At 49.0% G+C, this 23,972-nt stretch overlaps 7 protein-coding genes across 7 annotated transcripts; 4 read left to right on the top strand and 3 right to left on the bottom strand.

Annotated features, from left to right (window-relative positions):
- Positions 1–3,302: 3,302 nt before the first annotated feature.
- Positions 3,303–9,305, top strand: BC939DRAFT_301535 (fungal-specific transcription factor domain-containing protein). The gene is made up of 6 exons (XM_051551385.1): positions 3,303–3,569; positions 4,128–4,496; positions 4,588–4,704; positions 4,813–5,434; positions 5,542–6,297; positions 6,399–9,305. The coding sequence occupies exons 1-6, from the start codon at positions 3,384–3,386 to the stop codon at positions 9,155–9,157; spliced, it is 4,809 nt and encodes a 1,602-aa protein (XP_051415973.1). The 5' UTR covers positions 3,303–3,383; the 3' UTR covers positions 9,158–9,305.
- Positions 9,306–9,375: 70 nt separating this feature from the next.
- BC939DRAFT_499676 (uncharacterized protein) lies at positions 9,376–10,985 on the bottom strand (the record flags this gene model as incomplete). The annotated part of the gene is made up of 3 exons (XM_051559966.1): positions 9,376–9,548; positions 9,640–9,761; positions 9,901–10,985. The coding sequence occupies 3 exons, from the start codon at positions 10,983–10,985 to the stop codon at positions 9,376–9,378; spliced, it is 1,380 nt and encodes a 459-aa protein (XP_051415972.1).
- Positions 10,986–11,041: 56 nt separating this feature from the next.
- On the bottom strand, positions 11,042–12,522 carry BC939DRAFT_439773 (putative methyltransferase-domain-containing protein). The gene has a single exon (XM_051554003.1). It carries the CDS (start codon positions 12,481–12,483, stop codon positions 11,194–11,196), a length of 1,290 nt encoding a protein of 429 aa, XP_051415971.1. The 5' UTR covers positions 12,484–12,522; the 3' UTR covers positions 11,042–11,193.
- Positions 12,523–12,535: 13 nt separating this feature from the next.
- Positions 12,536–14,371, top strand: BC939DRAFT_439772 (A1 cistron-splicing factor). The gene is made up of 3 exons (XM_051554002.1): positions 12,536–13,090; positions 13,189–13,704; positions 13,795–14,371. The coding sequence occupies exons 1-3, from the start codon at positions 12,703–12,705 to the stop codon at positions 14,301–14,303; spliced, it is 1,413 nt and encodes a 470-aa protein (XP_051415970.1). The 5' UTR covers positions 12,536–12,702; the 3' UTR covers positions 14,304–14,371.
- Positions 14,372–15,568: 1,197 nt separating this feature from the next.
- On the top strand, positions 15,569–18,422 carry BC939DRAFT_439767 (uncharacterized protein). The gene is given in 10 exon segments (XM_051554001.1): positions 15,569–16,176; positions 16,304–16,321; positions 16,458–16,732; positions 16,877–16,971; positions 17,085–17,318; positions 17,413–17,458; positions 17,562–17,572; positions 17,737–17,753; positions 17,770–17,773; positions 17,973–18,422. 10 exon segments carry the CDS (start codon positions 15,884–15,886, stop codon positions 18,363–18,365), a joined length of 1,386 nt encoding a protein of 461 aa, XP_051415969.1. The 5' UTR covers positions 15,569–15,883; the 3' UTR covers positions 18,366–18,422.
- Positions 18,423–18,668: 246 nt separating this feature from the next.
- BC939DRAFT_301401 (uncharacterized protein) lies at positions 18,669–20,874 on the top strand. The gene is made up of 3 exons (XM_051551384.1): positions 18,669–19,200; positions 19,699–20,358; positions 20,455–20,874. Exons 1-3 carry the CDS (start codon positions 18,918–18,920, stop codon positions 20,760–20,762), a joined length of 1,251 nt encoding a protein of 416 aa, XP_051415968.1. The 5' UTR covers positions 18,669–18,917; the 3' UTR covers positions 20,763–20,874.
- A 111-nt stretch (positions 20,875–20,985) lies between these two features.
- Positions 20,986–23,553, bottom strand: BC939DRAFT_489912 (sulfate transporter family-domain-containing protein; the record flags this gene model as incomplete). The annotated part of the gene is made up of 4 exons (XM_051559432.1): positions 23,364–23,553; positions 22,168–23,229; positions 21,279–22,084; positions 20,986–21,203 (listed from the first exon to the last, which is right to left on the bottom strand). Exons 1-4 carry the CDS (start codon positions 23,471–23,473, stop codon positions 20,986–20,988), a joined length of 2,196 nt encoding a protein of 731 aa, XP_051415967.1. The 5' UTR covers positions 23,474–23,553.
- Positions 23,554–23,972: the final 419 nt, after the last annotated feature.

Below are 23,972 nucleotides of genomic sequence, written 5' to 3'. Positions count from 1 at the left end.
TTGCTTCGGGAGAGAACCTATGGCTGTTGTATACAAAGGGTAATTATAGATGCCATCCGCAGTGTCACCAAAGGCTGTAGCCGGCAGTATCTATAGAAAACATACGCGTCGTTACGCCAAGGTTGCAACGCGATAGCTTGTTTGAGCGTGTCTTGTCCCGGTAGCCTTATGTCACAAAGGCCATGTGTCATCGTGCCAAAAATAAAAATAAAAACAATGGACGCGTTGAATTACAGGAGTTTCGGGCAAAGTTTAAAAAAATGCTGTATTATTCTCCATTGCAAATGTTTCTTGATTTGAGAAGAGAAGATGGCGGCTGCGTGGGCTACAGCGCACTCAGTGTGAGTGTTGGACGTCCATTGCAGATTTGTTTTCAGAATAGAGGTAAGATGACTAATGATACCTCATGTGCTAGGCGGTGAACGACTGTTGGACTGTGTTCATGGTATCGCACAACCGATCTCGCTACGTCTGAGATGGTATTCTGGTGAGGGTTTTAGTTCAACTTTGATCGATTTGCCAGGAAACTTCTGAAAGTCGACAAACCCTATGAACAGAGGAAAGGTTCCCTGTAATATCCTTGTTTCCCTGTTTCGTTTTCCGAAACATGATCCTCGACCTTCAAATTTGCGTTCATTGCACTGTTGCATCCTACCCCGGATTTTAACCTACTCATGCAGCCACGACACATGCAACGTACAGCCCAAAAAGCAGATTTAGAGTCGATCGCCCGTTACTTGATGGTTTGACCAAAAATTTTCCATTCTAGCTATGCTTGACCGTTATGCCTCCGTCAACTCCTCTTTGTCCGTGTTCAACTTGTCAACAACAGCCCGGTTTGCGATCGTAGGATTTTGACCGAACACAACACCCTTTAGAAAAAAAACAGCCGTTTTCTAGGAACCCTGTTCTCTAATACACCCTTGCATCTTCCCTTTACATCTCCCGTTCAAAACCGCAGTTACTCGTCAATTAGGATACTATAACGAGCCCTGTCTTGCATCTGCCGCCTCATTACTCTTTGACCAAGCCATTCGCGTACTTGGTCTCAGGCCCTCAGGTATATTGCCTGATATACATACATAGCCTACATAGTCTATGCACAAATTCTTCTGCCCAAAAAAAAAAGAAAAAAGAAAATGAATGAATGAACCTTTTTCTTTCATTTGATTAAGATTTCATGGGGACGCAGCAAATTAGTCTACATCTTGATTTTCGTTTGAACGACTACGCAGTGGTGGTATTGGGCAAACGCATAGTGCAATGAGACCACGACCGTGCATGCTTTTTAAAGATGGCCCTTTTTCTTGATTACGCATACCATCATTTGCTATGTTTCTCATTGGCACCAATTGTGAGGCAGGTGCTGCAGACGTGATACCTTAATGCATCCCGCAGGTAGAAATGTCAAACTCAGCTAAAAGTCCAAGCGAAGGGAGGGGCGGATCAAGGGAAAATGAAAGATGGCGAGGCAAAGAGGCAGAGCGACAGAGAGACAGATGCAGAGATTCAAAGTAGGACAGAGGAAGAGGGGAGGTTGCTCACCCATGCGCTTGGCACACATCATGATATCCGTTATTTCTATATCAACGCGTCTTTTCTTTATTCTCGTGCTTTTGGCTGTTGTTTTGAGATGAATGAGCTAAGGGTAGAGGACTCTAATCTGTTGTTGCCGAAGGTAAGTGGGTGCACTGTAATTCTTGTTTGCGTTTAAGTTTATGGTCCTACAACCATTGAATCGTTAGTAATATGTAATCCGAGAGCACTGAAACGGCATATTCCCATATTTGACTTCATCTTACCATAATCCTCTCTTCACTTTGGGGGCCCCGTGGCATCATTCTTGGGTGTCGAGAGGAGCTCAGAAAAAAAGCGCGAGCTGGGCGTGCTGGGTAAAGACTGAAGTTCAAGTAAGGGAGGCTGCATATTCAGTCAAGTCCAGTGTAATTTTAAGTTTACATGGGCAAAATGATATTCATTTTACATTGGCAGCGGGCTCGGGAGGCATACAATTTAGAATAGGTGGACCCAACAACAACAAACTCAATTGCTCACTAATCAACTAAATGGGAATGCGTAGTCTTTCTATTTTACTCCCCTTTGCTGCGTAAAAAACCATCCTGGACCTCTTTTTATTTGCTCCGCTGTATGTTGATGCTATTTCGTAATAGTCCCTATGCTCCAATAGAGCAATCGGTCGTATGGGTCGCCAGGGTAAAGGATGGGATGGATCCAAAGAGGATCCAGAGGAGCAAATCGAAGTCCAAGTATTGGTGCGGACGATTCTATTGTTTTTCATTGTTGCACCCGTGCCTTGACTTGTCAAGTAGTAGAGAATGAGCAGGCCGTTGTGCTTAAGAAGGGCAGAGTCGAAAAGGACGCAGGACGTCCTTGATGGGTGAACTGGGTGCCTGGTCTGTCGGGTGTTTCCAGAAATGATTTTCTATTCTAAACCGATACGGTCCCATTCAATCCCTAAACATCCACCCACTCGCTAAACATCCACCCATTCAATCTTCTTCATTTCTATTACTCTTTTCACATACATCTCCGAGGAAGACTAGGAAGCCTTTTGCTTCTTCGTCGGCTTCTTCTATTTCTACTTTCTCTTGTCTTTTATTTTCTTCCCCTTCCTTCTTTTTTCCCCTTCCCTCTCTCTTTTCTTCTTCTCTCATCAATCAACGTTATAACCTTGTTAGTTTTATTTTATTTTATTTTTGAAGTTTCCATCTTCACTTGTGCACGTCCGACACCGTCGTCTCGTTCGACACTCTTCACACTCAACCAGCTCATTCCTCACTAACAACCGATTCACAAGAAAAAAAGTGTCCACCCTCTCCACTCCATTCCACTCCATTCCACTCCACTCCACTCATTCAGCATTCGCCACCGACCGCCGATCTCATTCCATCTCTGGACATCCACCTGCCATCTCTCCTCTCACGCCTTTTATTCTCATACTTTGATATGAATTTTACAGTCTGTCTTTGCTGAAGGCATCTGTTCCTGGTAATTCTGGGTTCCCGTTGTTATGAAATTGGCTTTTGCAGCGCTGCTCTGCATACACTTCTACACTTCAGATCCTCAGAGTAGGATATTTTGGCAACCTATGCTCATCCCATCCACCTTTCCTTTGTTCGATCCAGTTTTCTCAGAGCATCCTTCTCCAATTTGGTTCTGGCTGTCTAAACCGCAGCTTCTAATCTTTTACACGTCTTAGGGTTTCTGTAAGCAATATTCAGTCTTTCAACAAGCCGGTATTCAGTACAACCCAATCCTTTTTTTTTTATTCAAAAAAGAATCCAGATACCTACCTATTTATCCTACCATCATCAAAACAACAGCATCAACAAAAACAACAACCGCAGCTGCGCTGTCCAACCATGACTGTCCCTCCACAGACTCCCTTTCAGTTTCAACATGCTACACACCCTGCTACCACGAGCGCTTACCAGGATGCGATCATGAAGGCAAGCACAGCCCCAGCAGATCCGTCACTTCTTAACGGCACTTCAGGATCCAAGAAGCAAAAGACGACGCCCCCATGCGATCGGTGTAGACAAAGAAGGGTAAGCACCGGCATCAATCGTTACGACAATATAAGTGATCAATTGGATGGAAGTGGTGTCTTTCTTATTATTATTTTCTTGCAATGGCATTAAAATCAAGACCAGGATATTGGATTGGAGGCCCCGGAATATTATTTTCTACATTCCAGTCCTATGATTTATTTTTCATGGAGCCTGTGTCCCATTTCTGGGGGAAGAATGACTCCCAAGCGCGACAGGGCCAACCACAGGCTATATTTTACAGCGTGTGAGCAAGGTTGATGGACATGCATAAAAATAACGTATCGTCGGGCCTACACATACAAGGGCATCGCAGACGCCCTGCGCCCTATCCCTTCTCGCCTGCATACTCACACACTCGAAAATGTGCCCGGTGCACACGCGTCTGGTCCAGTACGCGTCGTGTCAGGGCAGTCACATTCCAATGATTTCATTCGTTGATTTCTGGGCTGTGGTCTGCAGCTGCGCCAATCCAAAAGTCTAGAGGCCATCACACTCACTTCCCGCTCCACGGCTCTGTGCTGCCCTTCATCTTTTCTCTATTCGATCGTACTACAGATCAGATGCGATCGACTGGAGCCCGTATGCTCCTCATGTATAAAGTACAAGGCCACATGTGTCCGCACTGCCTTCCCAGCCGGAGCCCCCCTCTCCACTGTCTCTGTCGAAGCCATTGGTGGAGTAGGTCATAGGGCCTTGCCCTCTGGCAAGAGAGACCGACACCTTACGGAGACCGAGATTCTCGACTCCTGCCTGCGCGATGTCAGGTCCATGCAAATGAACCGATTGCGACGTATCGAGCAGTTCTTTGATCGACTCGGTATTGACGAGACGCGTCTTGATGAGGTTGGCTGGCTGACCGAGCAGATCAAGGCACAGCAGGAGAGCGTACAAGCTCCTACAGGCATCGCTTATCATCCAGAAGAGGCAAGTGAATTGGTTTCCCGCCAAAGCTGGATCTCAAACCTGCGATAGAATTACTGAGTCCAAAAATTAACGCGCGCCCTCTATTGCTCAGGTGATGGAGAACCTTGGTGCCCACGCATCCACATCTTGGATTCGTCAATTAATGCCTTTGCTCCAGGCGACAAAGCGCGTGCAGCAGATTCCCTCGACTGCAGATCTATATCACAGGGTACTGTTGCATATTAACTGCACCCTCAACCTAGACTATGATGATGTTCTTATCTCTAAACCTTCATCCTTCTTTGACCTTCCATTGTTCTAAACGACATGTATCTAGTTGACGCCGACATTGACTTCCACTAAGGCTTTGCAGGCGACATTGTCGGAGTCTGGCCAATTTCTGTGTCCCGCACCCAAGCCGACACCTTTCCCTGCCCGCGTTCCACTGTCAATCTTGAACAAGACCATGTTTGAACTGTCAGTATACGACTGCACGCAATACTTGGGCCCGGTGGCAGGAACCAAGGCTACGTCCTGGAGCGAAGAAATGCGTTTCCCTCTTCCCTGGCTTGTCCCTGAACCGCATGTCCAAGACTCCATGCTAGTTTTGCCTTCAATCGATCAAATGCTTGAGCTGATTGAGTGGATGATCCAGAGTCCGCTCTACGTTTACTTTCCTATTCTCACCAAGGCATGCATACTGAATGCATTGTCCACCGCTCTGCCACCATCTGACGCCATCTCTGTAGACCAAGAGCTTGCAAGGGAGGACAGCGCACTGCCGCATCGCATCACAGGGCGCGTGAGCGCCGTTTTTTTGCTGAATGCCATTATGGCATTGGGAGCTGCATACCGTTCAGATGCTATCAAGCAAAATCTGCCCCACAAACTTCTCAGCGGTCCCAACGCTAGAGAGAGGACATTCCCCGACTTCCAGTTGCTTTTCGACAGGAGTCGTGGTATGTGGACACACTTGGTCATCGAAATGTCTGAGTAAACGAAATATCTTCAGTCCTCAGTCGAGATGGCAATGTATACTAATCGCTAGACATTTACCTATCATTAGCGCTTACCGTATACATTATGGACCAACCGCGAGTTTCGACTCTTCAAGGGCTTCTCCTTCTCATGAAGTGCCCAACCATCCCTGGCATCCAGAATTTATACCGCGAGCAGGCTTGTGCCATGGCACTCTCACTCGGCCTCCATCGAGATCCTGAGCCATGGACACTCTGTCGCTCGGTCATTCAGCTCCGCCGCAACATTTTCTGGTGCTGCTATGTGATCGACGCCTCGTACAGTCTTAACTCGAGTACTCCCGAACGATTCCCCGATGACTACATCACGATTGGTCTTCCAACGCTCCCCTCGATCGAAAACGGTGATGATATTGGTGAGATTGAAGCAGAGAAGGAGACGAGGCGTATCGGTTTCTTGATTGAGCAGGCTAAGTTGTGGAGGATCGTCAAGAAGATTCGCCGCTGTGGACAGACCTCTAATAAGTCCTCTGAGAGCTACTGCGAGGGAGCTAACTTGTTCCGCCACGAAAACAGCAGCGCTCCATCACCGGCGACCAGCTTTTCGCCCCCATTCTCTAATCAAGCAAATGGCACCACAACCCAGACGCCATATCAGTTTGGATCCACCAAGTCATCACAGGCGCAACTTTCTTGGGTCTGGCGTGCGGATTCTGCGCGTAGGATTTTGGACGTGGAGCTTGCCCAGTGGCAGATGGAGCTGCCCCAGGACCTTCGATTCGACGTTGCTCTGACACGCAAAGATGATCCTTGTCCCTTTGCTGTGAGAGTCAATGGCCTTGGAGGTAAGTCGCATTGCTTCGCGCGCACCTAGGTGTTTAAAAGTGAGGAGGCCTTGTCTATTAACACGTTCTTCCGCTCCCATTTGATGACGTGATCCATATAGCGATGTTGCAGATCATCTTCAACGAGGTGTTGATTCTCCTCCATCATCCGTTCTTGGTTCTTGCGGGCTCGCAGAGTCAGCTTAAATCAGAGCAAAGCATGCAAGAGCTCGGTCATCATTTAAAATCGCATTCAAGCACAGGCTCCACCAAAAGTCCTCGCTCGCGTAGGTCAAGCTCTGTCTCGAGATCTTCCACCTCTTCGAGCGCACCCGGAGGCATGACCCTTACCGAGGATGGCTTGAACAGTGCAGCTCGCTCCCTGCCTCCATTCCTTAACAGCTGCACAAAGGCTGCCGAAGCCATCACATTTCTTATCGACCATCTCTTACGCACCACTCCAGAGTGGATCGTATGCCATAACGAAGTCGAGTCCGCCCTCCACTTTGCTGAGCGCGTCCACACTCTTAATGTCACAATAGCCGGCAACAGCGACGCCTTGGACGTCGCCCAGAAAGTCCCCAGCTATGCTGCCCATGTCAATGGCCAGCATGCAAGGTCTCAGTTGAGGAAGACACGAGCCCTTCGAAGAACGGTCGGCGAACTTGATCAATTCACGATGTCCTCGGGATATAGGCCCGAGTTTATGACGAAGGAGATGCTGATTCGGGGTCATGCTCGCGAGAGACTGGCACGCAGCATAAGACAGATGTTTACTCACAAGCGTGGACCAAACTACTATCGGCTCCCCAGAAGCCCACCAGAGACAGATTCACTTGTTGACAGGAACCAACATGAAGTTACAGAGGGTGGAACGGGCCAGGATCATTTGGAGATGCGACTTTCGTTCTATGACCAAAGGATTTGGATTCGATATTATAATGTTCGCATCAAGGATGGACTTGAGTCCAAGAACGGAACCGAGAGCTGGCTGGAGATTCTCAACCCATATACCCCTCCAGCCGAGCTCGATGTCGACACTGACGGGGAGGACGAGAGTGACGCCGTCCCACATTCGATCGGCTACTCTTCGGCCGATGACCTGATGATGTCTACATACGAGAGCGTGGACTTCGGGAGAAGAATAGATTCAAAAGTGGAAAAAGTTGGTTCCCGAGATGGCAACGATGGGTCGATGGACCCACCGCAGTCGTCCTCAACGGCGTTGATGGAACTGTTCAGCAACCCCAACCCCTCGGGACTTGTGAACTTTACGGATATCGTCGGAGGATCACCTTACTATCCGAACCAGCAGCAATTTACCAGCAAGAAGGAATTTGGGAAGGACTACGGAGTGATTGAACCTGGATTCGACATGCCCATCTATTACAGGAGTCCATTTGTGCCCGAGAATGTATCTCTCGATGACTTCGACAGAATCGAACCCCCAATGTCACTCGAGGGCTCCTCTCAGGAACAGCCACAGTCTCCGGATATGTTCCAGCCTCAGCAGCATCTTCGAGGGTTCCGCGTCGGTTCTAACGGATCCCAGCAGGCGGATGAATCCTATCCTCAACCATCATATCAACTGCAGCGACCTGCTTTCGAGGCACGAACATCTTCCACCGTCGGTATGAACCCTGCCGTATCTTCGCCACCATTCTCTACACCCGCGTCGCCCAGCCTGACAACAACAGAGGGAACCATGGGCCTGGGATTATTGGCGACCCCGACATCGCTGGCTTTGCAAATCCCAATCACCCTTAGCGGAGGGACGTACATGAACCTCCTTCATCAACAGTTTCCTAACCAACACATCCCCGTTCAGTCCCTTCAACAACAGCAACCGCTCAATGCCTCCTCCTTGAATGCAATCCATCAGAATCTCCGACAGCCCTTTTACGGTATGCCCGTAGGCGGATTCATGGCCCCATCTTTGCATTCGTTGCCGGAGATCGACAGGAGCGCCAACGGTCAGCGATCTGCAACCATACAGTCAGGCAACTTCCTTGTCACGACCTCAACTTCAGGGCAGCAACAACAGCACCAGCAGTCTCCAGTATCTGCCACGTCCTGGACTTTGGATGGCCAGGCTACTCAGGGTTCATCCTCGTACATGGGCACGTCGGAGCCTCTGTCCCCAACCGTACCTTCTTCGATCAACTCTTCTGTCCCACCATCTCCCATGACACAATCGTCTCTCCGAATGATGCTCTCACCCACCACCACTGAGGCGCTGCATACCATCTCAAACAGACTGAACTCCTGGGATGGTCTCTCGGGACCCAAAACCGACACGCAGATGGACTATCCCAATACCACCAGCGTCAATTCCAGCTTGACACAACACACCGGAGGCGCTCAGTTCGCCAATGGCTGGTCCTCTGCTTCCTCGACATCCGAGCTAATGACAGGCACCAACAACAGCACACCAAGGTCCAGCGTGCCTAGCGATGGTGGTGTTGGCAATGGCAGGAGTGGTTCGACGGCGTTTTTGACAGATGTGGGCAATTCAACCTCCCACAACACCGTCAACCCGTTGGCGAGAACGGCAGAGCATCTGATGGATGGTATCGAGGCAGGTCCCTCGACGTCGCCGACTTCTGCTAGTCTTTTACACGGTGGAAACCACATCAGTCATCATCGTCACCAGGTCTCTGCAGTCCCGGAAGCGCACTTTGCGAACTTTACTACGAATTTGAATCCTGAGGACCCTGCTCGATTCTATCGACCTCAACAGGAAGTAGGGAGTGAAATCAAGGACGGAATGCCCACGGCAAGTACATGCGCTGGTGCCGGAGCTGGTGATATTGATACAGCGCTGGCTATGCACAACAGAGGCATGGCACCTGCGATTGGGGGAGCAGGCAGACGTACGTAGGAGAAGAGTTTCGTCCGACGATGTGCCCTTGCGCTTGGATATTCATCTGTGCCAAAGCAAGTTTATTATCTCATCCTACTATCCACTATAGTATTTAATAGTAATGCCGGAAGAAATAAAAGTTCATCATCTTCCTATATATCAAGCTCTCACTCAATGCCACAACTAACAATATTCTATGCTTTATTTTATTTTTTAAATAAATGAATTGGCATCCGTTATGACGAAGAAGGAGTTGGTTGGGATGATAGGTGGTTTGGTGGGTATACTTGACGAATATTAAGATTAATGCGTGCCTCAACAAGGTAATCGGCATAAATATCCCACTCGGGTTCTTCAGGCCGAGATCGAAGGTATTCTGGGATAGTGTCTTCAATGATCCTTGGCACACCTATAAAAAGAAGAAGAGAAAAACCAATTGGTTATGAGCAGCAAATTTTCAAGAGATAGTGGTGTAGTTCCGTATGCCTCAAGCTCCATACCATGGAATGCAGATCGGCAAGGTCCGGTCATAACGAGGATATCTCCGCTCTGGAGCAGAATGGGGGTAGGCGACCTCTCCCGCGTGGGTCCTCCCAATAGATAAATACAAGAATGGCCGAAACTTGATAACGTGGAGTATAATATAAACGAATACAAAGCCATGTTAGTAACTTCCATTTTTTTTTTTGCAGTTGCAGTTGCAGTTGCAGATGAGGAAAACCAAGGAGAATCTTTTTTTTTTTTTTTTTTTTTTTTTTTACCTGAACGAAACTAAGGGTGCGTCCTTGTTCAGTTCACTACGGTCGACATGTCCCATCAACCGATCCTTGAGCTGGTAATAATTTACGACGCCGGCCTCTGCTACAAAATCATCCGCAGCGTACGGATAAGGCCCCACACCATCGACGGCATCCACCACTGCCTTGGACAGGACCGACAGCTCCTGTGGAAAGGGTGCATTTTGATCAAAGTGATAGGTCTTGGAGGGCCAGTGGTACTGGTACCCCAGTGTGATCCAACGCATCTTCCGCAGGAGTTGTCCAGGCGGAAGGATCGGCACCTGCGCAGACGGTTCTGGATCCACCTTCGGCACATTGTCCGGTACCGTAGGAGTTTCGTCCGTGATAGGGACCAAGCTCCTGACAGAGGGTCGAGACGGCTTAGGTTTCTTATTGGGCTGCTCATGTGTCGTCTTGTGCTCAGAGTGGTGGTCAGTATCATCGTTGTTGCCGTCGTTGTCATCATCGTCGTCTGAGCCGTATCCGCCAGCGTGTTGGTCTGCAGTGGCCTTTCGAGGAACATAGACCTTGGGGTCGTCCAGGGGTTGTTTTCCTGTGAACACGTTTTCATGCAGATCCCAGATCCCGCTGTTAGGGACAATGTAATGTGTATCGAGATTGCTCTTGTTCGGGTGCCGTGAGTACTCCTTGAGACAGGCTTTGATTAGCGTCCGTTGCGCCGAGGGTGTGAATGCCGCAGGGATGTAAATCAGGCCGGGATGGTCCTCATGGAGATATGCATACTCTGTTAGGTGATCCTGCCCCTGCTCCTGTTCCTGTGCTCGTGAATCACCTTTGACGCCAAACAGTCCTGAGAACTCGCACATCCGCCTCCGTAGTGGGACTTGCTTGATCTTTGTATCTCTCAGCAATGTCTCCACGGGTTGTCGAAAGTCCAAGGCCTCGGAGTAGTCCGGTGCGGGGTGGCGAGAAAGATATTGAAGTTCGGCCTCCCGGAACGGTGTCCTAGAGTTGGATCGCTTGGCGGCGGCCAATTCTCGGTTGAGCTCAGCTTGGCGCTCCCGGATCTTGCGCTGGCGATTCGACAATGGTTGTGGATCTGGCATGGCTCAGACTGGTGGGATGAACGATGAGTGATGAGTGTGAAGCTGGAAAGTTCAAGGCTCGACAAAGCATGTTTATTAGTGGGCAAGGTGACTGCGCCCTAATGATGCTCAGAATCCTATGGGCCCTCAATGCAAGAAGGAGGCTGTGCATGGGTTCGTGCCATGATTATTCTAAGTTTATTTGGGTTTCTTCATGGCCTCGTAGCGCCTAGTTGGCCTTGCGTGTCATCACAAAGAGCTGCATGGTATCTTGCTGGTGCACATTCTCAATGTTGAAGTAGTCCTTAGCCCGCTCAAAGAACTGCTGTTCGGCCTCGTGGCGGAACTTGTATCCCAGCAGGACTTTGGTCTTCTCGTCGCTATAATCCAGAATCGTCTGTAACAAGAACTCATGCGACAGATCATTATAGACCACATCCGCCAACAGCAAGATCTCAACGGGCTTGACCTTGCGATCCTTCTCGGCCCAGTCCAAGAAGCCGACTTTCATGTTATTGTTGGGTAGGAGCGCTGCGTTCGCATCCACATTCTGCTGCATCAGAGCCAAGGCCTCATCCAGGTCAGTTGAGAGTACGCTGAGTTCTGGGAATGCTACTGCGACGGCAATGCCAACGAGTCCTGTTCCAGCTCCAAGTTCGAGACATACTCTCTCACGGCACTGACTGGGTATTGGAGTAGGGGATGGATCCGATGGTGATGATGATCCTGGTGCTGGTACTGATGTATCCAAAACAGAGAGCGTCGATAAAGATGATTCTAATGATTTTTCCTGGTTAACATCTACTTTTTCATCCTTGTCCTGCTCCCGTGTCTCCTTCATGTACTTGCTGAGCCATGAGTCCGAAAGCATAAGATGTTTGGTCATAAATACTCCTGAATCCCAAATATGCCGAGCCATGAATCCTTCCGTTGCATCCTCCCGAACCAGTAGTGATCGGCCGGGTCCATGCAGTCCTGTGAGATGCGCTGGCAATTTGAAATAGCGCTCCACCAGATCCTGTCGGGTGTCGATCAAATACTTCTTGTTAACCTTCCGATGCTTTGTCTTTTTCGAAAAGTTCAATGGTGCTGGCTTCAGGTGGATAGGCAGGGACCATGCAGGCAAGATCTCGTATTCTGGTGGCTCAAGCAATGTCTTGGAGCCTGGTTGGTTGGTGGTGTACGGCGTTGGATCGAGACTAAGGACGAGCTGGCATTCATCGTAAGGGGTCATACAGGGAGCCAGGCGAACATCGACGGAACAGTATCCGATCTTGGGATCATAATCGAGTGAATATCCCTGAGTGAGTCCCTGAGGCATGATCGTCATGACAGTGTCTTCGGCGGTCGCCCCTGGGATGGTGGATGGGGTCCGGACAACGGTCTGGCACCTGAGTTTGCAGGGCTGGTCATAGAACTTTTCGGTCAGGTCTGTGGTAATCGTGAAGACGAGCTTGAATGGCTCCTGAATCACGGCCTCAATGGGCGTGTTCTTGAGCAGGCGGATATAATAGTACATGCAGGGCCCTTGAGTATATCGATGAAGCAAGGAGGAATGTTAGAGGACAAGGAAAAAAAAAAAAAAAAAAAGTTGTTTGTTTGATTGGCAGAGTGTTAAGGGTCAAGACAGCTGTTTGAGTAGGATCGCATTTTGGTGGCGTACAGCCGCGCAACTCTTCAAGTGAGCATCTGCTTTGCGCTCAAGCATCAAGGAAAGGACATCAGGAAAGATAGGACCATGGACAACGAGACATTGAAGAAGTTATTTAAGGCTGGGGCGATTCTCCTGGTTTTGGATGCACCTCAAAATCAACTCGAGTTTGGCATCGATGTTAATTGCTGGAACACGGGGCCGCGCTTCAAGGGCATCAAGATCATTCCTCCTGGTGCACACTTTGTATACTATTCTCTTCACAACACCAAAAGCACGCAAGCGAATCCCGATGACGAGGCAAAAGCGGATGGAACACTAGAGGTCATAGAAGGTGGCACAACTGGAGGAGATGTCAGGATCGGATTCTGGCACCAGTTTGAGAGCGGCGAGGTTGTAGTCATGAAGTGGAATGCATACAACGAGAATATGGAGCTCGAGAAGGACGTAGATCAGATCGCACGGTACAAAGCAGGTATGACAGGGCCATTGAGCTGTTCTGAAATGATGTAGGCTTGAAACCGATGCCATGGAGGTAATAGCTAATCGAACGCTTGGAACGATACTCGATAGGCATTCAAGAATTTGATCCATTTCTCGGTCCATACCCGCTCTTGCCACCGGAAGCAACTTATCCAGCATGGATAAAGCTCGCCAACCACATCACACAAAAGACTATCAGCAGGCTCTTCCCGGAAGACGGGTTCGTGGATTCCTATGACGATCAACTGGAGGCCGAGCTGTCAAGGGCAACAAAGATTATTGATCGAGAACAAAAGGAAGAGAAGGAGAAAGCAGAAAAGGAAAGACTACAGCAAAGTGCACAACAAGTCAGAAGCACTAACACAATCCAAGAAGAGGACGAAACCGCGATGGAGACGGACTCGACAGACGATCAGCATGCCGCTCCGAGCGCAAAGGATATTTCAAAACGGCCAAAATCAGCCATGGAGCACATATCCGTTAAGTTTACGCCAATCGACCTGCGGTCGTCGTTCCGAAAAGGTGCTGTGGGGGAGGAGGTCACGCGATACAGTTTGGACAAGAGCTGGCTCCTGAATAATCTGTTTTCTACTGTCTACAAGTCTGGTATGTTTTTATTTATGCATCTGTAAAATGATTTGTAGCCTCCCATGGTTACCTAACCTTCGTATTTTTTAACTCTTATCTAAATGCTAGACGTTTCCGCTTTCCTGGGCGAGTACCAATCAGCGTTCGTAACAATGCTTTTAAGCTACCATCTTGGCGCATTCCGACAGTGGAAGACCATGACCATCCTAGTGTGTCAATCCACAGAAGCGACCTCTTCGTCAAATTACACTAGCCTTTTTTCCGAGTTCATCCAGACGCTTCTCCATCAGTTGACATCGATCCCCTCTAGCTTCTTCATGGACCTCTTGTTCGCTTCACCGGATCAAGACGACATGACCGCCAACTTTTTGGAGCAGGCGCTGAGGGTCATGGGCCGCAATATTCAGTCAGGTCTTCGACGTGGACAGTGCTTGGAGTTGCGAAAGCCGATGCATGCACTTCAGAAGGCGGTTCAGGAGAGCTTTGAGTGGAAGATCCCGGGCGATTTCAAAAAGATCCAGAAGGTGGTCGAGGTGACCAATGAAATGGGGTTGGCTAGCGACGAGGATGATGACTATGAGGAGGAAGGAGAATATGCACCGGTTATTGTTCAATAAAGCAATACTACTGCAGCCATTGCTTGGGTAAATGCTGTACAGGTACTTTGCATGAAAATTAGGACGATGAAAGAGCCCGTTTGGAATCCAGGCACAGAATCGAAAAGTTAATGTTGGCGGCATAAAGTTGGCCCTGCGTCAAAACTTGTACGTCTTTCAACAGCGTCCTTGAGTATCTCATCTTCCTGAAATACACACAATCAAGGATTATACTAACCTTCTTAATCGGAGGAACAACTTTATGCATGTTCGTTAATAAGGACGGCGGTACATGTATATGTCTATATTCGTCTACGTTTCAGGGTACTTGGGTTATACAAAATGCTGCAAAGGGCCAGATCCTACGAAAAGACCCTTCATAGCATCCATTCTATGTATAAACATCAATCATTCTTGGCTGCTTCTTCATTTCGGCGTGGTACATGCACAGCTCCAACGCTGCGCGCCTTTTTTTTCGCGCCCATGTAAGATGTAAGGATCCATGGAAGATTATGATAATCCCATGAATGCAAAGGGGCCGTTGAACTTTGTACTATAGGCTGCATCCAGAGCATGAAAGGCAAATCATACTTCGGTATAGGTAATCTACTTCATCCCCTGATTGACCCCTAACCCTATGGTAGGTTACTGGATCTGCTCTTGTTGTTTGCGCCGCCCCATCCAAGATGTTGGCGTTTTTTTATTACTACTTGCAACCAGTGTATGTTCATGCTCATGCCTGTTAGACGCTTGTTGATAGCCCAAACTTCTAAGGATCAAAGGACACAGTCGTGTCTCGTCTTGTTTTGTTTGCTTTCTTTTACTCTTGATTAAAGGAGGCACCCGGCCCAAGCGTGGTTCGCTGGTTCGCTTAAACAGATAAACGGAAAGACGATTGAGTGCGGCATGTTAGGGTATGTGCCTCCATGAAAACATCTTTGATGCCATTGCATTGTAACCTATCGTGTTTACCTCCTACTCCTGTTTGTCACCATTGCCGACCATCGCGTGGTTGTTAGTAAAATAAGGAAAAAAAAATCTCGGTCGTCTTTTTTTTTATCCCCGACGCTATGCTCTCTACTTGCTGCAGTCCAACTCAGTTAACAACTTCTTCTCATGCGCATATATATTTGTCTACACATCAACTTCGTACACCCTCATCTTATGGTTGGCTGGCTATATAGTCTATTTGTCTTTGTGGTTGCTTTTGTGCATGTAGAGTTTGCACATGTGCAGCACTATTATGTACAATTATCCATAGACCATAGAACGGCGGATGGTCAACACGATCTTCAAGGCTCACCCATATCCCTTACCGATTCAAAAGCAATGCTGACATACCCATTTATTCCTTCCATCCTCCATCCCCCATAGATATATAAATAGTGTGCTTCCTTGATCGACGGAAACACTCGCTTCGACGTCTACCTTCCTCCTCTTGCTATTCGCTTTGCAATTCCATCATATACCCTTGATTCTATCCTTATACCTTGATTCAGCGAGTTGCTCACAACGCAACCCATTATCCTGCCATCCATAGTTGCGCGCCAAAGCAAAAGCAAAGCAAAAAAAAAAAAGCGTTCTAATACACATTCACTGCTATGTCCTTAACACAACTTAAAGTATTAATTGTGGGCGCTGGATTGGGTGGCCTCACACTGGGCCTCCTGCTCGACCAGGCTGGTATCCCTTACATAATCCTCGAGAAGCACGCTGGGGATCTTGTTCCATTAGGCAGCAGTATCTCGCTGAACCAGACCATCCAACCTCTGCTTGAGCAACTGGGGATGCTCCCAGAACTTGAAGCCATTTCCAAGCCCATCGGTTCCCTGACGTTCCTCAAAGAAAGCATGAGTAAGATTGGTGCGCTTGATCTGAACTCTGACTCTGTGAGGTAAATAGTCTATCTTACAAGAAATGAGCGTTTTTTTATTTTCACTCTCCCTCCCTTGATCTCAGAAAAGCTAACAACGATCTGCATTCTCTTTCTGCACATTGCCCCCTGTCCTCAATACAAGCAGATATGGATATTACAATAGGTATAGTGTGTGTGCATCATGGGATTACAAAATCCCTCAGCGGCTCTTATGCTTGTGTCCCCAGGAAGAAGTTGCACAAGAGCGCTGACATTTTTATTTCTGTCTGGTCTGATGTCGTCTTAAATAACTGCGATAGGATCATGGATCGTCCTTCGCTTTACAAATTGCTGCTCTCGAGGATACCTCCGGAGAATGTCATCACAGGAAAGCGCGTATGCGATATCGAGCAGAATGAAAAAGGCGTACTGGTCCGTTGTTCTGACACCAGCGTCTTTGAGGCCGATATTCTCGTGGGCGCAGACGGGGCTTATTCGAACGTTCGGAGATGCCTCTACAGGGACCTCAGGATGAGCAATCTTTTGCCCAAATCAGATATGGCGCCGCTGGCCTTTGACCATCATTGCCTTGTTGGTAAGGGCTCGACACATGCACGGAAAAGGCAGTTGCCCAACTCTTTTAGCTAGGCTCTGTTGGGGAAATTATGCCAAACCCTTGAATCCAAGCCCGACCTATTGGATCTCTAATTCTCATTCACTACAAATGCCCCTCCTACAGGTGTGACGGATCCAATCGACCCTATCTACTTTCCAGACCTGAGCAAAGACACATGCGACATGATGGTTGTCATCGGCAAGGACAAGCCTTACTCGGTAAAACTAACAAGAGTGAAATATGTATCGATCATCTTGCTGCGGGCAGTTTACCTCGGATGAACAGTTTCCTAATAGTTACACGTGGTTCATTCTCATGTTCTGTCTTGTAGTGGTGGTTGATCCCTCTAAAGAAAAACAGGATCGCATGGCGGGTTACCTATAACCTACCGTCGACGCAGATCCGTCAAGAACATCACATTCGATCATCAGATTGGGGTCCGATGCAGGTACAGGAGATGGCAGACACTTGTCGAGACTTTGTTTGCCCATATGGCGGTACACTTGCAGATCTCATCGATAAGACGCCTATGGACAGGATATCCAAAGTTTTGCTTGAAGAGAAGGTAAGTTCTCTATGGTTCACAGCACGTTTTGCTTGGCATCTATGGTGGCATCTATTCACATGGACTCAATATGGTTTAACATCTTGTAAACTAGTTTTTCGAGACCTGGTACCATAACCGTGTGGTTCTTATAGGCGATGGTAAGAAGGATATCATGGGAATATTCACAATTACGGCTGCAGTTTCCTTTATTTACCTGCATCTCACCTCTATCTTTTTTTTTGTGTGTCTATGTGTATGCAGCATGCCACAAGGTAACAATCCCACGTGCGAACACAGCATTCACAGACACGTCTCGTCAACGCGTCTTGACGCCCAAGGATCTTAGAGCTCCAAAACGTGTGCTGACATGAACGATCTTATTCGTGCTCGATTATTCCCATCCTTTCACAATTTATCTGACCGATGAACTTGCCAGGTTGTTCCACATGCAGGGTAAGTGTAAAATCTCACAAACAGCCATGGCCTGGGTGAAAAAAAAAGAGATCATCCTCATCTAATGATATCGTTTATTGCAACTGTATTCACTTGTTCTGGCTCATCGTATAGACAGGTAATGATTAAGAATAATTGTTAGAAGTTAACATGCCATGAACCACTCGCGATGACCAGGAGATTCACCATCATTCACATATTTTGTATTTTAATCTCTAGGGAGCAGCACAAGCCATGGTGGATGCCGTCAGTCTGGCCAATCTCCTGTACGAGACACCCACGACCTCGACACAGGACATTCAGGCAACATTTGAAGCGTATTACAAGGAGCGTGTGGCATCTGGAAAGGCCGCTGTCCAGGGTAGTCGACACATGGGTCGGTTGAGTGGGGGACATTCATGGACAGAATCGATTGCACGGAGCATGTTCTTGAACATCGTGCCACAAAAGATTCAGCAGTCGATCTCGGACAAAATGCTGTGCCATCGTCCACAGGCGATCTTCTTGCCTTTTGTAGAAGATCGGGGTGAGTTCAAGGCGGGAACTCAGGCACCTTCCAAAAAAATGAGGTCGCTCTCCGGGCTATGTCTCCGCCTATCCCAGCAGCACTAGCCATATGATCTCTCATTATGCCATAATAAAAAACTCCCCGCTCCCACTCCCTAACCACCGACGGCACCTCTTGTGTACAACGGCGCTCAAACACGGCGAATGAGGAGGAGCGTTAATCGCTCGATTTGGTAAGGCCTCATCGGGATGAATATTGAAATGTTCCTCCAAACCAAGGGGCAGACTGCGGCAGCGAATCCTGGCGCAGTTGTTGCAGTACCAAAGGCATCTGTGGGCGTACCAACAGACAGACGCTTTTTCGAGGTGACTGTGACGATAATGATGATGAGGTGGGGGAGGAGGAGGCCTAGAGTCTTGAGAGGGAGAAAAGCACCGGGGGAATAGTCTTCACTCACCGTCGGCAACTTTTTTCCCCTTCGCAAACAACCCTCTTCTTCCTTCTTCTCTTTCTTCTTCTTTGTCTTCATCGACACCTCTTCCCTCTGCCCTTCTCCGTCGGTCGCTTTTATCCGATTTATTCTTTGTATTCATCGAACATAGGTTTCATCCGATTCAGCTCATCTCACACCCCTGATTACAGCACACTCCTTCCTCATGGCGCGACATCCCATCCCCACACTTGTCGGTAACTCGATTCACGGCCAGACCCAGGCGACACTTATGAAGCTGCATCAGCAGAGCCTCGAGAAGACCATCAATTCGACCGTGACATTCGTCGACAACGACACCGCTGCGGCCAGCCAACAAAACCAGGACCAACAGCGGACTCATAACAAAAAGAAGAAAAAGTACTACCCATGGATCCAGCGAGATTCCCAGAACCAGCGCAATAAGATCGGTCAAGAGGGCAGCCGACGCCGCCAGCGACACGACAATGGCAAGTCCTTGAGTATCTTGAGGGGGAGTTGCCAATGATAAATCGACCTCTCTTTTTCATTCATTTGAATCCAAGGGATGCGATAGAGAACCAAACATGTGGAACGCAAGGTGACATGAGAATGAAGAGGCGTTGGGAGGGCATAAAGACGCAGAAGGGGCGGGGACCAATACCCTTTTGTCGTTGTTGACTGCTTCAAATGAAGACAAAAAAGATGATGATGATGATAATGGACTGGCGGCTGCTGCTGCTGGGACCTGGGGATGTTGTCTTTTCTTTTTCTATTTTGTATGTACTGTCAATGACATTGCAGCGAAAGAGAATTGGAAATGAAGACAAGAAAGATCGATACATCCACACATCTCTTCTCCACATGGTCTTCATTCTCACCTCCCCCCCCTCCTTCCTGCACGGCGTGGTGCGTCCTTCTACTCGGCGGACCATCGGTGCCCTTTTTTTCTTTCTTTCTTTCTCTTCCGGGGTAACCATCCGCAATAGACAAATTTGTGCACCACCCGTTTGCGGTTCTCTACCAAGTTGACTTGCCCTTCCCTGGTTACGATCGAGATGCTCCTTCCTTTCACTGGAAGCACGATGCCACGATCGAGTCCTTAATCAGCAATAATCCTCCGTCCTCAAGGCGATCCAAGCCCGTGTCGTTGGCAGATGATGTCCCTCCTTCCCCTACTGGTCCCGCAATCGGGCATCGTTTGCTGACTAGAGCCCAGCGAAAAGATATCAAAAAGGTACATGTCCCGCAGGGAATCGTAATGCAGTACGAAGGCGAGCTCGTCAGCTTCTTGGACCAATTGACGTTGTCTGAGGATGGTGAAGATGAGAGTGAGGACAGCCAGGAAAGCGACAGCGACTCATCTCTGTCTGACCCTGTATTGGTCGTTGCAGAAGACGGGTGTGCTGAAATTGAGGGCTCGAGCTGGGTCCTCGTACAACCGCACATGACGGACGATGTTCAGGCTAGAGAGCAGTCTCTTACTGAGCAGGAGCCGTCCGAGGAGATCGCCAAGGAGGTGGATTCGTCGGCATCTGAACAGCAGAGCGAGGAACGACCTCAGATCTACCTCCGATGGGACATCCAAGACCAGTTCCTGAGATTCGTCGCCCATGCTCTGTGCGCCTTCTACGGGCTTGTTTCCTTCAGTAAGTCTTCGCTTTACTGAGCTCGGTTGTGTGATTTACTGGCATATTCTGGAGCAATGGTCCTGACCAGGATCTGTTCTTGTCGAACTGCAACAGGCAAAACCGCAATGGATGGCAAGCGGCTATTGTACATCTGCCATCCTGCGCACTTGGACTCGATCGGCCAACTTGCCGCCGATCCCGCCACAAGTACTTCCCCCAGTGGAGAATCAGAAAAGGCAGCACCGGTGCGTCCAAAGCTTCCGAAGCGACAGAGCACGCTGGAACATGTTCAGGAGCTGCCGCTTCATGTATTGGATCAGCTCTGGAATAAGGTCGAACCCGTCAAGGTGTCTGATTGCCTGCGCCCGGACATGACCTTTTTCGAGTACCTCTATCCCTCCACACGGCCGATGTTTTACTGATGACGCCCGCCATTCTAAGGAGCATTGTTATTGTTTTTTTGCCCCAGTTTTGAATTCCTATAAGCAGCTTTTGTCCTTTTAGAATCGACTGTTCTTCTCGATATCATTGTTCTATTTAATAATAATAGAAAAAAGACATGGCGCTTTAGAGATGGTTATTATTGAAGAAGGGATTATATACATGTATAGTAAGGCGAACGGGGGGCGGGTATATGGAGCGCAGCTAGATATATTGGAGCTCGTGTGTCGAAGGCTGTTTGTGAAGCGAGTCTTCATCCGAATCCGAGTCGGATATGAAGCTGCCCGATCCACCCATGTCAGCAATCTCCAGTATCGTATCCTCGTTCAAAGCCCTCTTCCACACCTCTGCGTGCCGCAGCACCGCGTTAATAGCATCTCGAATCGTCAGATGGACGACAGAGTCGAGCGCGGACACAGACCCTATTGACCGAAGCGAGCCATGCGATGCCGATATCCTGTGGCTATGATTGAGGAGACTGCGCTGGCTACTTGTACTAAAATCGCGGCTCAACACCTGGACTTTTCGCAGTCGCGTGGATCCTGGGACGGGGCTAGGTGTCGTCAGCCCTGAGCGCTCAAGGATCGGGAGCACATTATCCTGAACGGCTACAAAATGCAATTCGAAGAACACCTCTGGATCGTCGCGTGCACCTGCATAGTCCTTCAAATTTTCATGTAGGTCCCGGAGACCCTGTAGTCCTGTGCTGTCGATGTTATTCATCGCAGAGCAGTCGAGGATGACAGCGCGCAAATAGGACAGATCCTTGTCTTCCAAAGACACCAGGCTTGAGTGTTGATTTTGTGCCCGCAGTCGTCGGATGTGGATCTCCAGATCGTCGGACCACAGTCGATCATGGGCGGTCTTGGTCAAACCTCCGAACCGAGTGTGCTTATAAACTTGGTCCTGGGCCCATGTCTTGAATGTCTCCATATTGGGAAACGTGGCCCCCTCTTCCATACGAAAGACAAGGACGCCCGGAGGTAGATTGACGGTGTCCATAATCTTGCTGGTGGAGTACGTTGAGGTCACAAAGACATCCGGGCGGGTCCTAAGTGGCTGTAGAAGATGGATCTGAGGGCGGGCGACGCGGAAGAGGAGGACGACGAGAGAGAACCCTACGCCGGCGGCGATGCCCACCTCGACAGAGACGAAGAGTGTGACCCACAGCGCAACCTGGGAAGATACAAAGTCCCAGAGATTGACGTCGAAAAATTCCATGAACACGTCGGGAAAGCTGACAAGGCTGGAGACCGCGACCATGATGACTGCCGAGAGCGCTGCGTCGGGGATGTAGTAGAACCTATTGAGGACAAAGCGTGAAGAATGTGAGAATCCCGTTCGTGGTGATGTGTATGTCCTTCTTTCATCCACAATAAACCTTACAGTGGTGTCAGCATTTGCAGTGCCAACAGAACGAGTGCGCCAGTGACAAGGCCCGCCAGCGGAGTCTTGACGCCGCACTGAAACTTGACAGCGGATCGCGAAAACGAGCCCGTGACAGTGTACGCTCCAAAGAACGACGCCGTTACATTGGCCAGACCCAGTGTCAGCAGTTCCTGGTTACTGTCGATCTGGTACCGGTTCTTGCGTGCAAAGGCCTTTCCGATCGCAATGTGTTCCAGAATGGTTGCCAGCGCGATCGCAATCAGCTTGGGTGCAATCTCGACCAAGATAGACCCGTCCAGTTTGGGTGCCTGAGATGTAGGAAGTCCGCTGGGAACTGTTTTGAGGATCGAGATCCGAGGAATGATATTCCCTTCCAGATCGTAGGGCGCGTTGATGTTGACGAGGAATGAGAAGGCCGTCGCCAGGACGGTGACGATGAAGAAGCGCGAGATCTTGATCAGTTGGATCGAGAATCGACCCTTGCCCCATCGGTCAACTACGTAGCCAATGCCTACGAGGCCCAGCATGGAGAACAGCCCAAAGGCTAGATCGAGCCATGATAGTGTTGGAAGGGCCTTGACGGTGTTGATGAGGACAAGGTATGGGGGCTCCCGAGTGTTCACACCAGAAACGCCGATCCATTTAGGAATCTGGGAGATAACAATGGTAGCGGCCGCCCCAGTAGTATATCCGATCAGGACGGTCGAAGGAAAGAAATCAAGGATGATCCCGAGCTGAAGAGCTCCCAGGACCATGGTCAGAGCCCCAACTGCGAGACAAGAGATACCAGCGACCTGTGCTGGAGAGTATCGACCGGCTAGTTGTGCGACAAGTTCGCCTGTGATCAGCGAAATAACCGCTGTGGGACCGATGGTCAAATCCTTAGATGTGCCCATGAAGCAATAGAAGATAGCGCCGATGTAGGCAGAGTAGAGGCCGTGCTGCACAGGCAGACCTGCGACTTTTGCGTATGACATTCCTTGAGGCACGACAATGAGTCCGACGGTGATGCCTGCGACGATATCTTTCATGGCCCATGATCGGCTGTATTTCGGTAGCCTATGTGCAGTAGCAAGAGATGCCGTTTGTAAGCGTTGGGTAGGTAGGGTAGATAGGCATGTGGGTGGGAGGGAGATAGCGGTAAAGACTGTGGGGTTTGTGAGTTTGTGGATGATATGGAGGTGAAGTGTTACCATCTGATGATTGGGAAGCGTTCATGGATGTAGCGAGGAACATTAGACGGGAATGCCCTAACCCATTCGACAACGTTCTGCCGATACTCTCTCAGTTCCTGATCTGCCATTTGGCGATGGTGTTTTTTGCCCTGACGATTGAGTGTGAGCTGCTTTTCTTCCCGGAGAATGTGTGTGTGATATAATAGAGGATGGTCGAGGGTTTTGGGGGGAAGACGTTGCTAGCGAGACGAGAGGAATGTGATAACAAAGCAATGGAGAGCGATGGTGGGGAATAACAAGTGCGGAGAAATAGAATACAGCCTGGAGAAGGAAACCGAGTCTTTATATCCTGTCCACCTCTTGTTCCTGAATGACCAACTGGACACGCCTTTGCTCGTGTTGCTCACGGCAAGAAAAACGTTTGTAGCTCCTATTTCGGTGGATGACCACCCTGTGTCCAAGGCATGGTCGAAATTTTCCCTGGAAACTATGGCGCGATCCCCGAGAGTTATTATGAAATCCATACTTGCTACTGTACCAAGGTTCATGCAAGGACAGGTATAAATACGACCCTCGCTCTGGCTCTGCTTTGTCTTTTCCGTCAAGATAGCCTGTACTATACCCCAC

Source organism: Gamsiella multidivaricata (assembly GCF_025024155.1).
Source record: "Gamsiella multidivaricata strain RSA 2152 chromosome Unknown BC939scaffold_8, whole genome shotgun sequence".
In the NCBI taxonomy this organism is placed as follows: Eukaryota; Fungi; Mortierellomycota; class Mortierellomycetes; order Mortierellales; family Mortierellaceae; genus Gamsiella; species Gamsiella multidivaricata.
This window is presented reverse-complemented; position numbering and strand designations above follow the sequence as displayed.

Excerpts from the sequence above, each read along its gene's own strand:
- BC939DRAFT_439773 (XM_051554003.1), bottom strand. The coding sequence starts at position 12,483 with ATGTACTATTATATCCGCCTGCTCAAGAACACGCCCATTGAGGCCGTG.
- BC939DRAFT_439767 (XM_051554001.1), top strand. The coding sequence starts at position 15,884 with ATGTCCTTAACACAACTTAAAGTATTAATTGTGGGCGCTGGATTGGGT. Across the intron at positions 16,972-17,084 it reads GCAAGGACAAGCCTTACTCG|TGGTGGTTGATCCCTCTAAA; the intron begins GTAAAACTAACA and ends TCTGTCTTGTAG. Across the intron at positions 17,319-17,412 it reads AAGTTTTGCTTGAAGAGAAG|TTTTTCGAGACCTGGTACCA; the intron begins GTAAGTTCTCTA and ends CTTGTAAACTAG.
- BC939DRAFT_439772 (XM_051554002.1), top strand. The coding sequence starts at position 12,703 with ATGGACAACGAGACATTGAAGAAGTTATTTAAGGCTGGGGCGATTCTC. Across the intron at positions 13,091-13,188 it reads GATCGCACGGTACAAAGCAG|GCATTCAAGAATTTGATCCA; the intron begins GTATGACAGGGC and ends GATACTCGATAG. Across the intron at positions 13,705-13,794 it reads TTCTACTGTCTACAAGTCTG|ACGTTTCCGCTTTCCTGGGC; the intron begins GTATGTTTTTAT and ends TCTAAATGCTAG.
- BC939DRAFT_301401 (XM_051551384.1), top strand. The coding sequence starts at position 18,918 with ATGGCGCGACATCCCATCCCCACACTTGTCGGTAACTCGATTCACGGC. Across the intron at positions 19,201-19,698 it reads CCGCCAGCGACACGACAATG|ACAAATTTGTGCACCACCCG; the intron begins GCAAGTCCTTGA and ends CATCCGCAATAG. Across the intron at positions 20,359-20,454 it reads CTACGGGCTTGTTTCCTTCA|GCAAAACCGCAATGGATGGC; the intron begins GTAAGTCTTCGC and ends GAACTGCAACAG.
- BC939DRAFT_301535 (XM_051551385.1), top strand. The coding sequence starts at position 3,384 with ATGACTGTCCCTCCACAGACTCCCTTTCAGTTTCAACATGCTACACAC. Across the intron at positions 5,435-5,541 it reads GCTTTTCGACAGGAGTCGTG|CGCTTACCGTATACATTATG; the intron begins GTATGTGGACAC and ends ACCTATCATTAG. Across the intron at positions 6,298-6,398 it reads GAGAGTCAATGGCCTTGGAG|CGATGTTGCAGATCATCTTC; the intron begins GTAAGTCGCATT and ends TGATCCATATAG.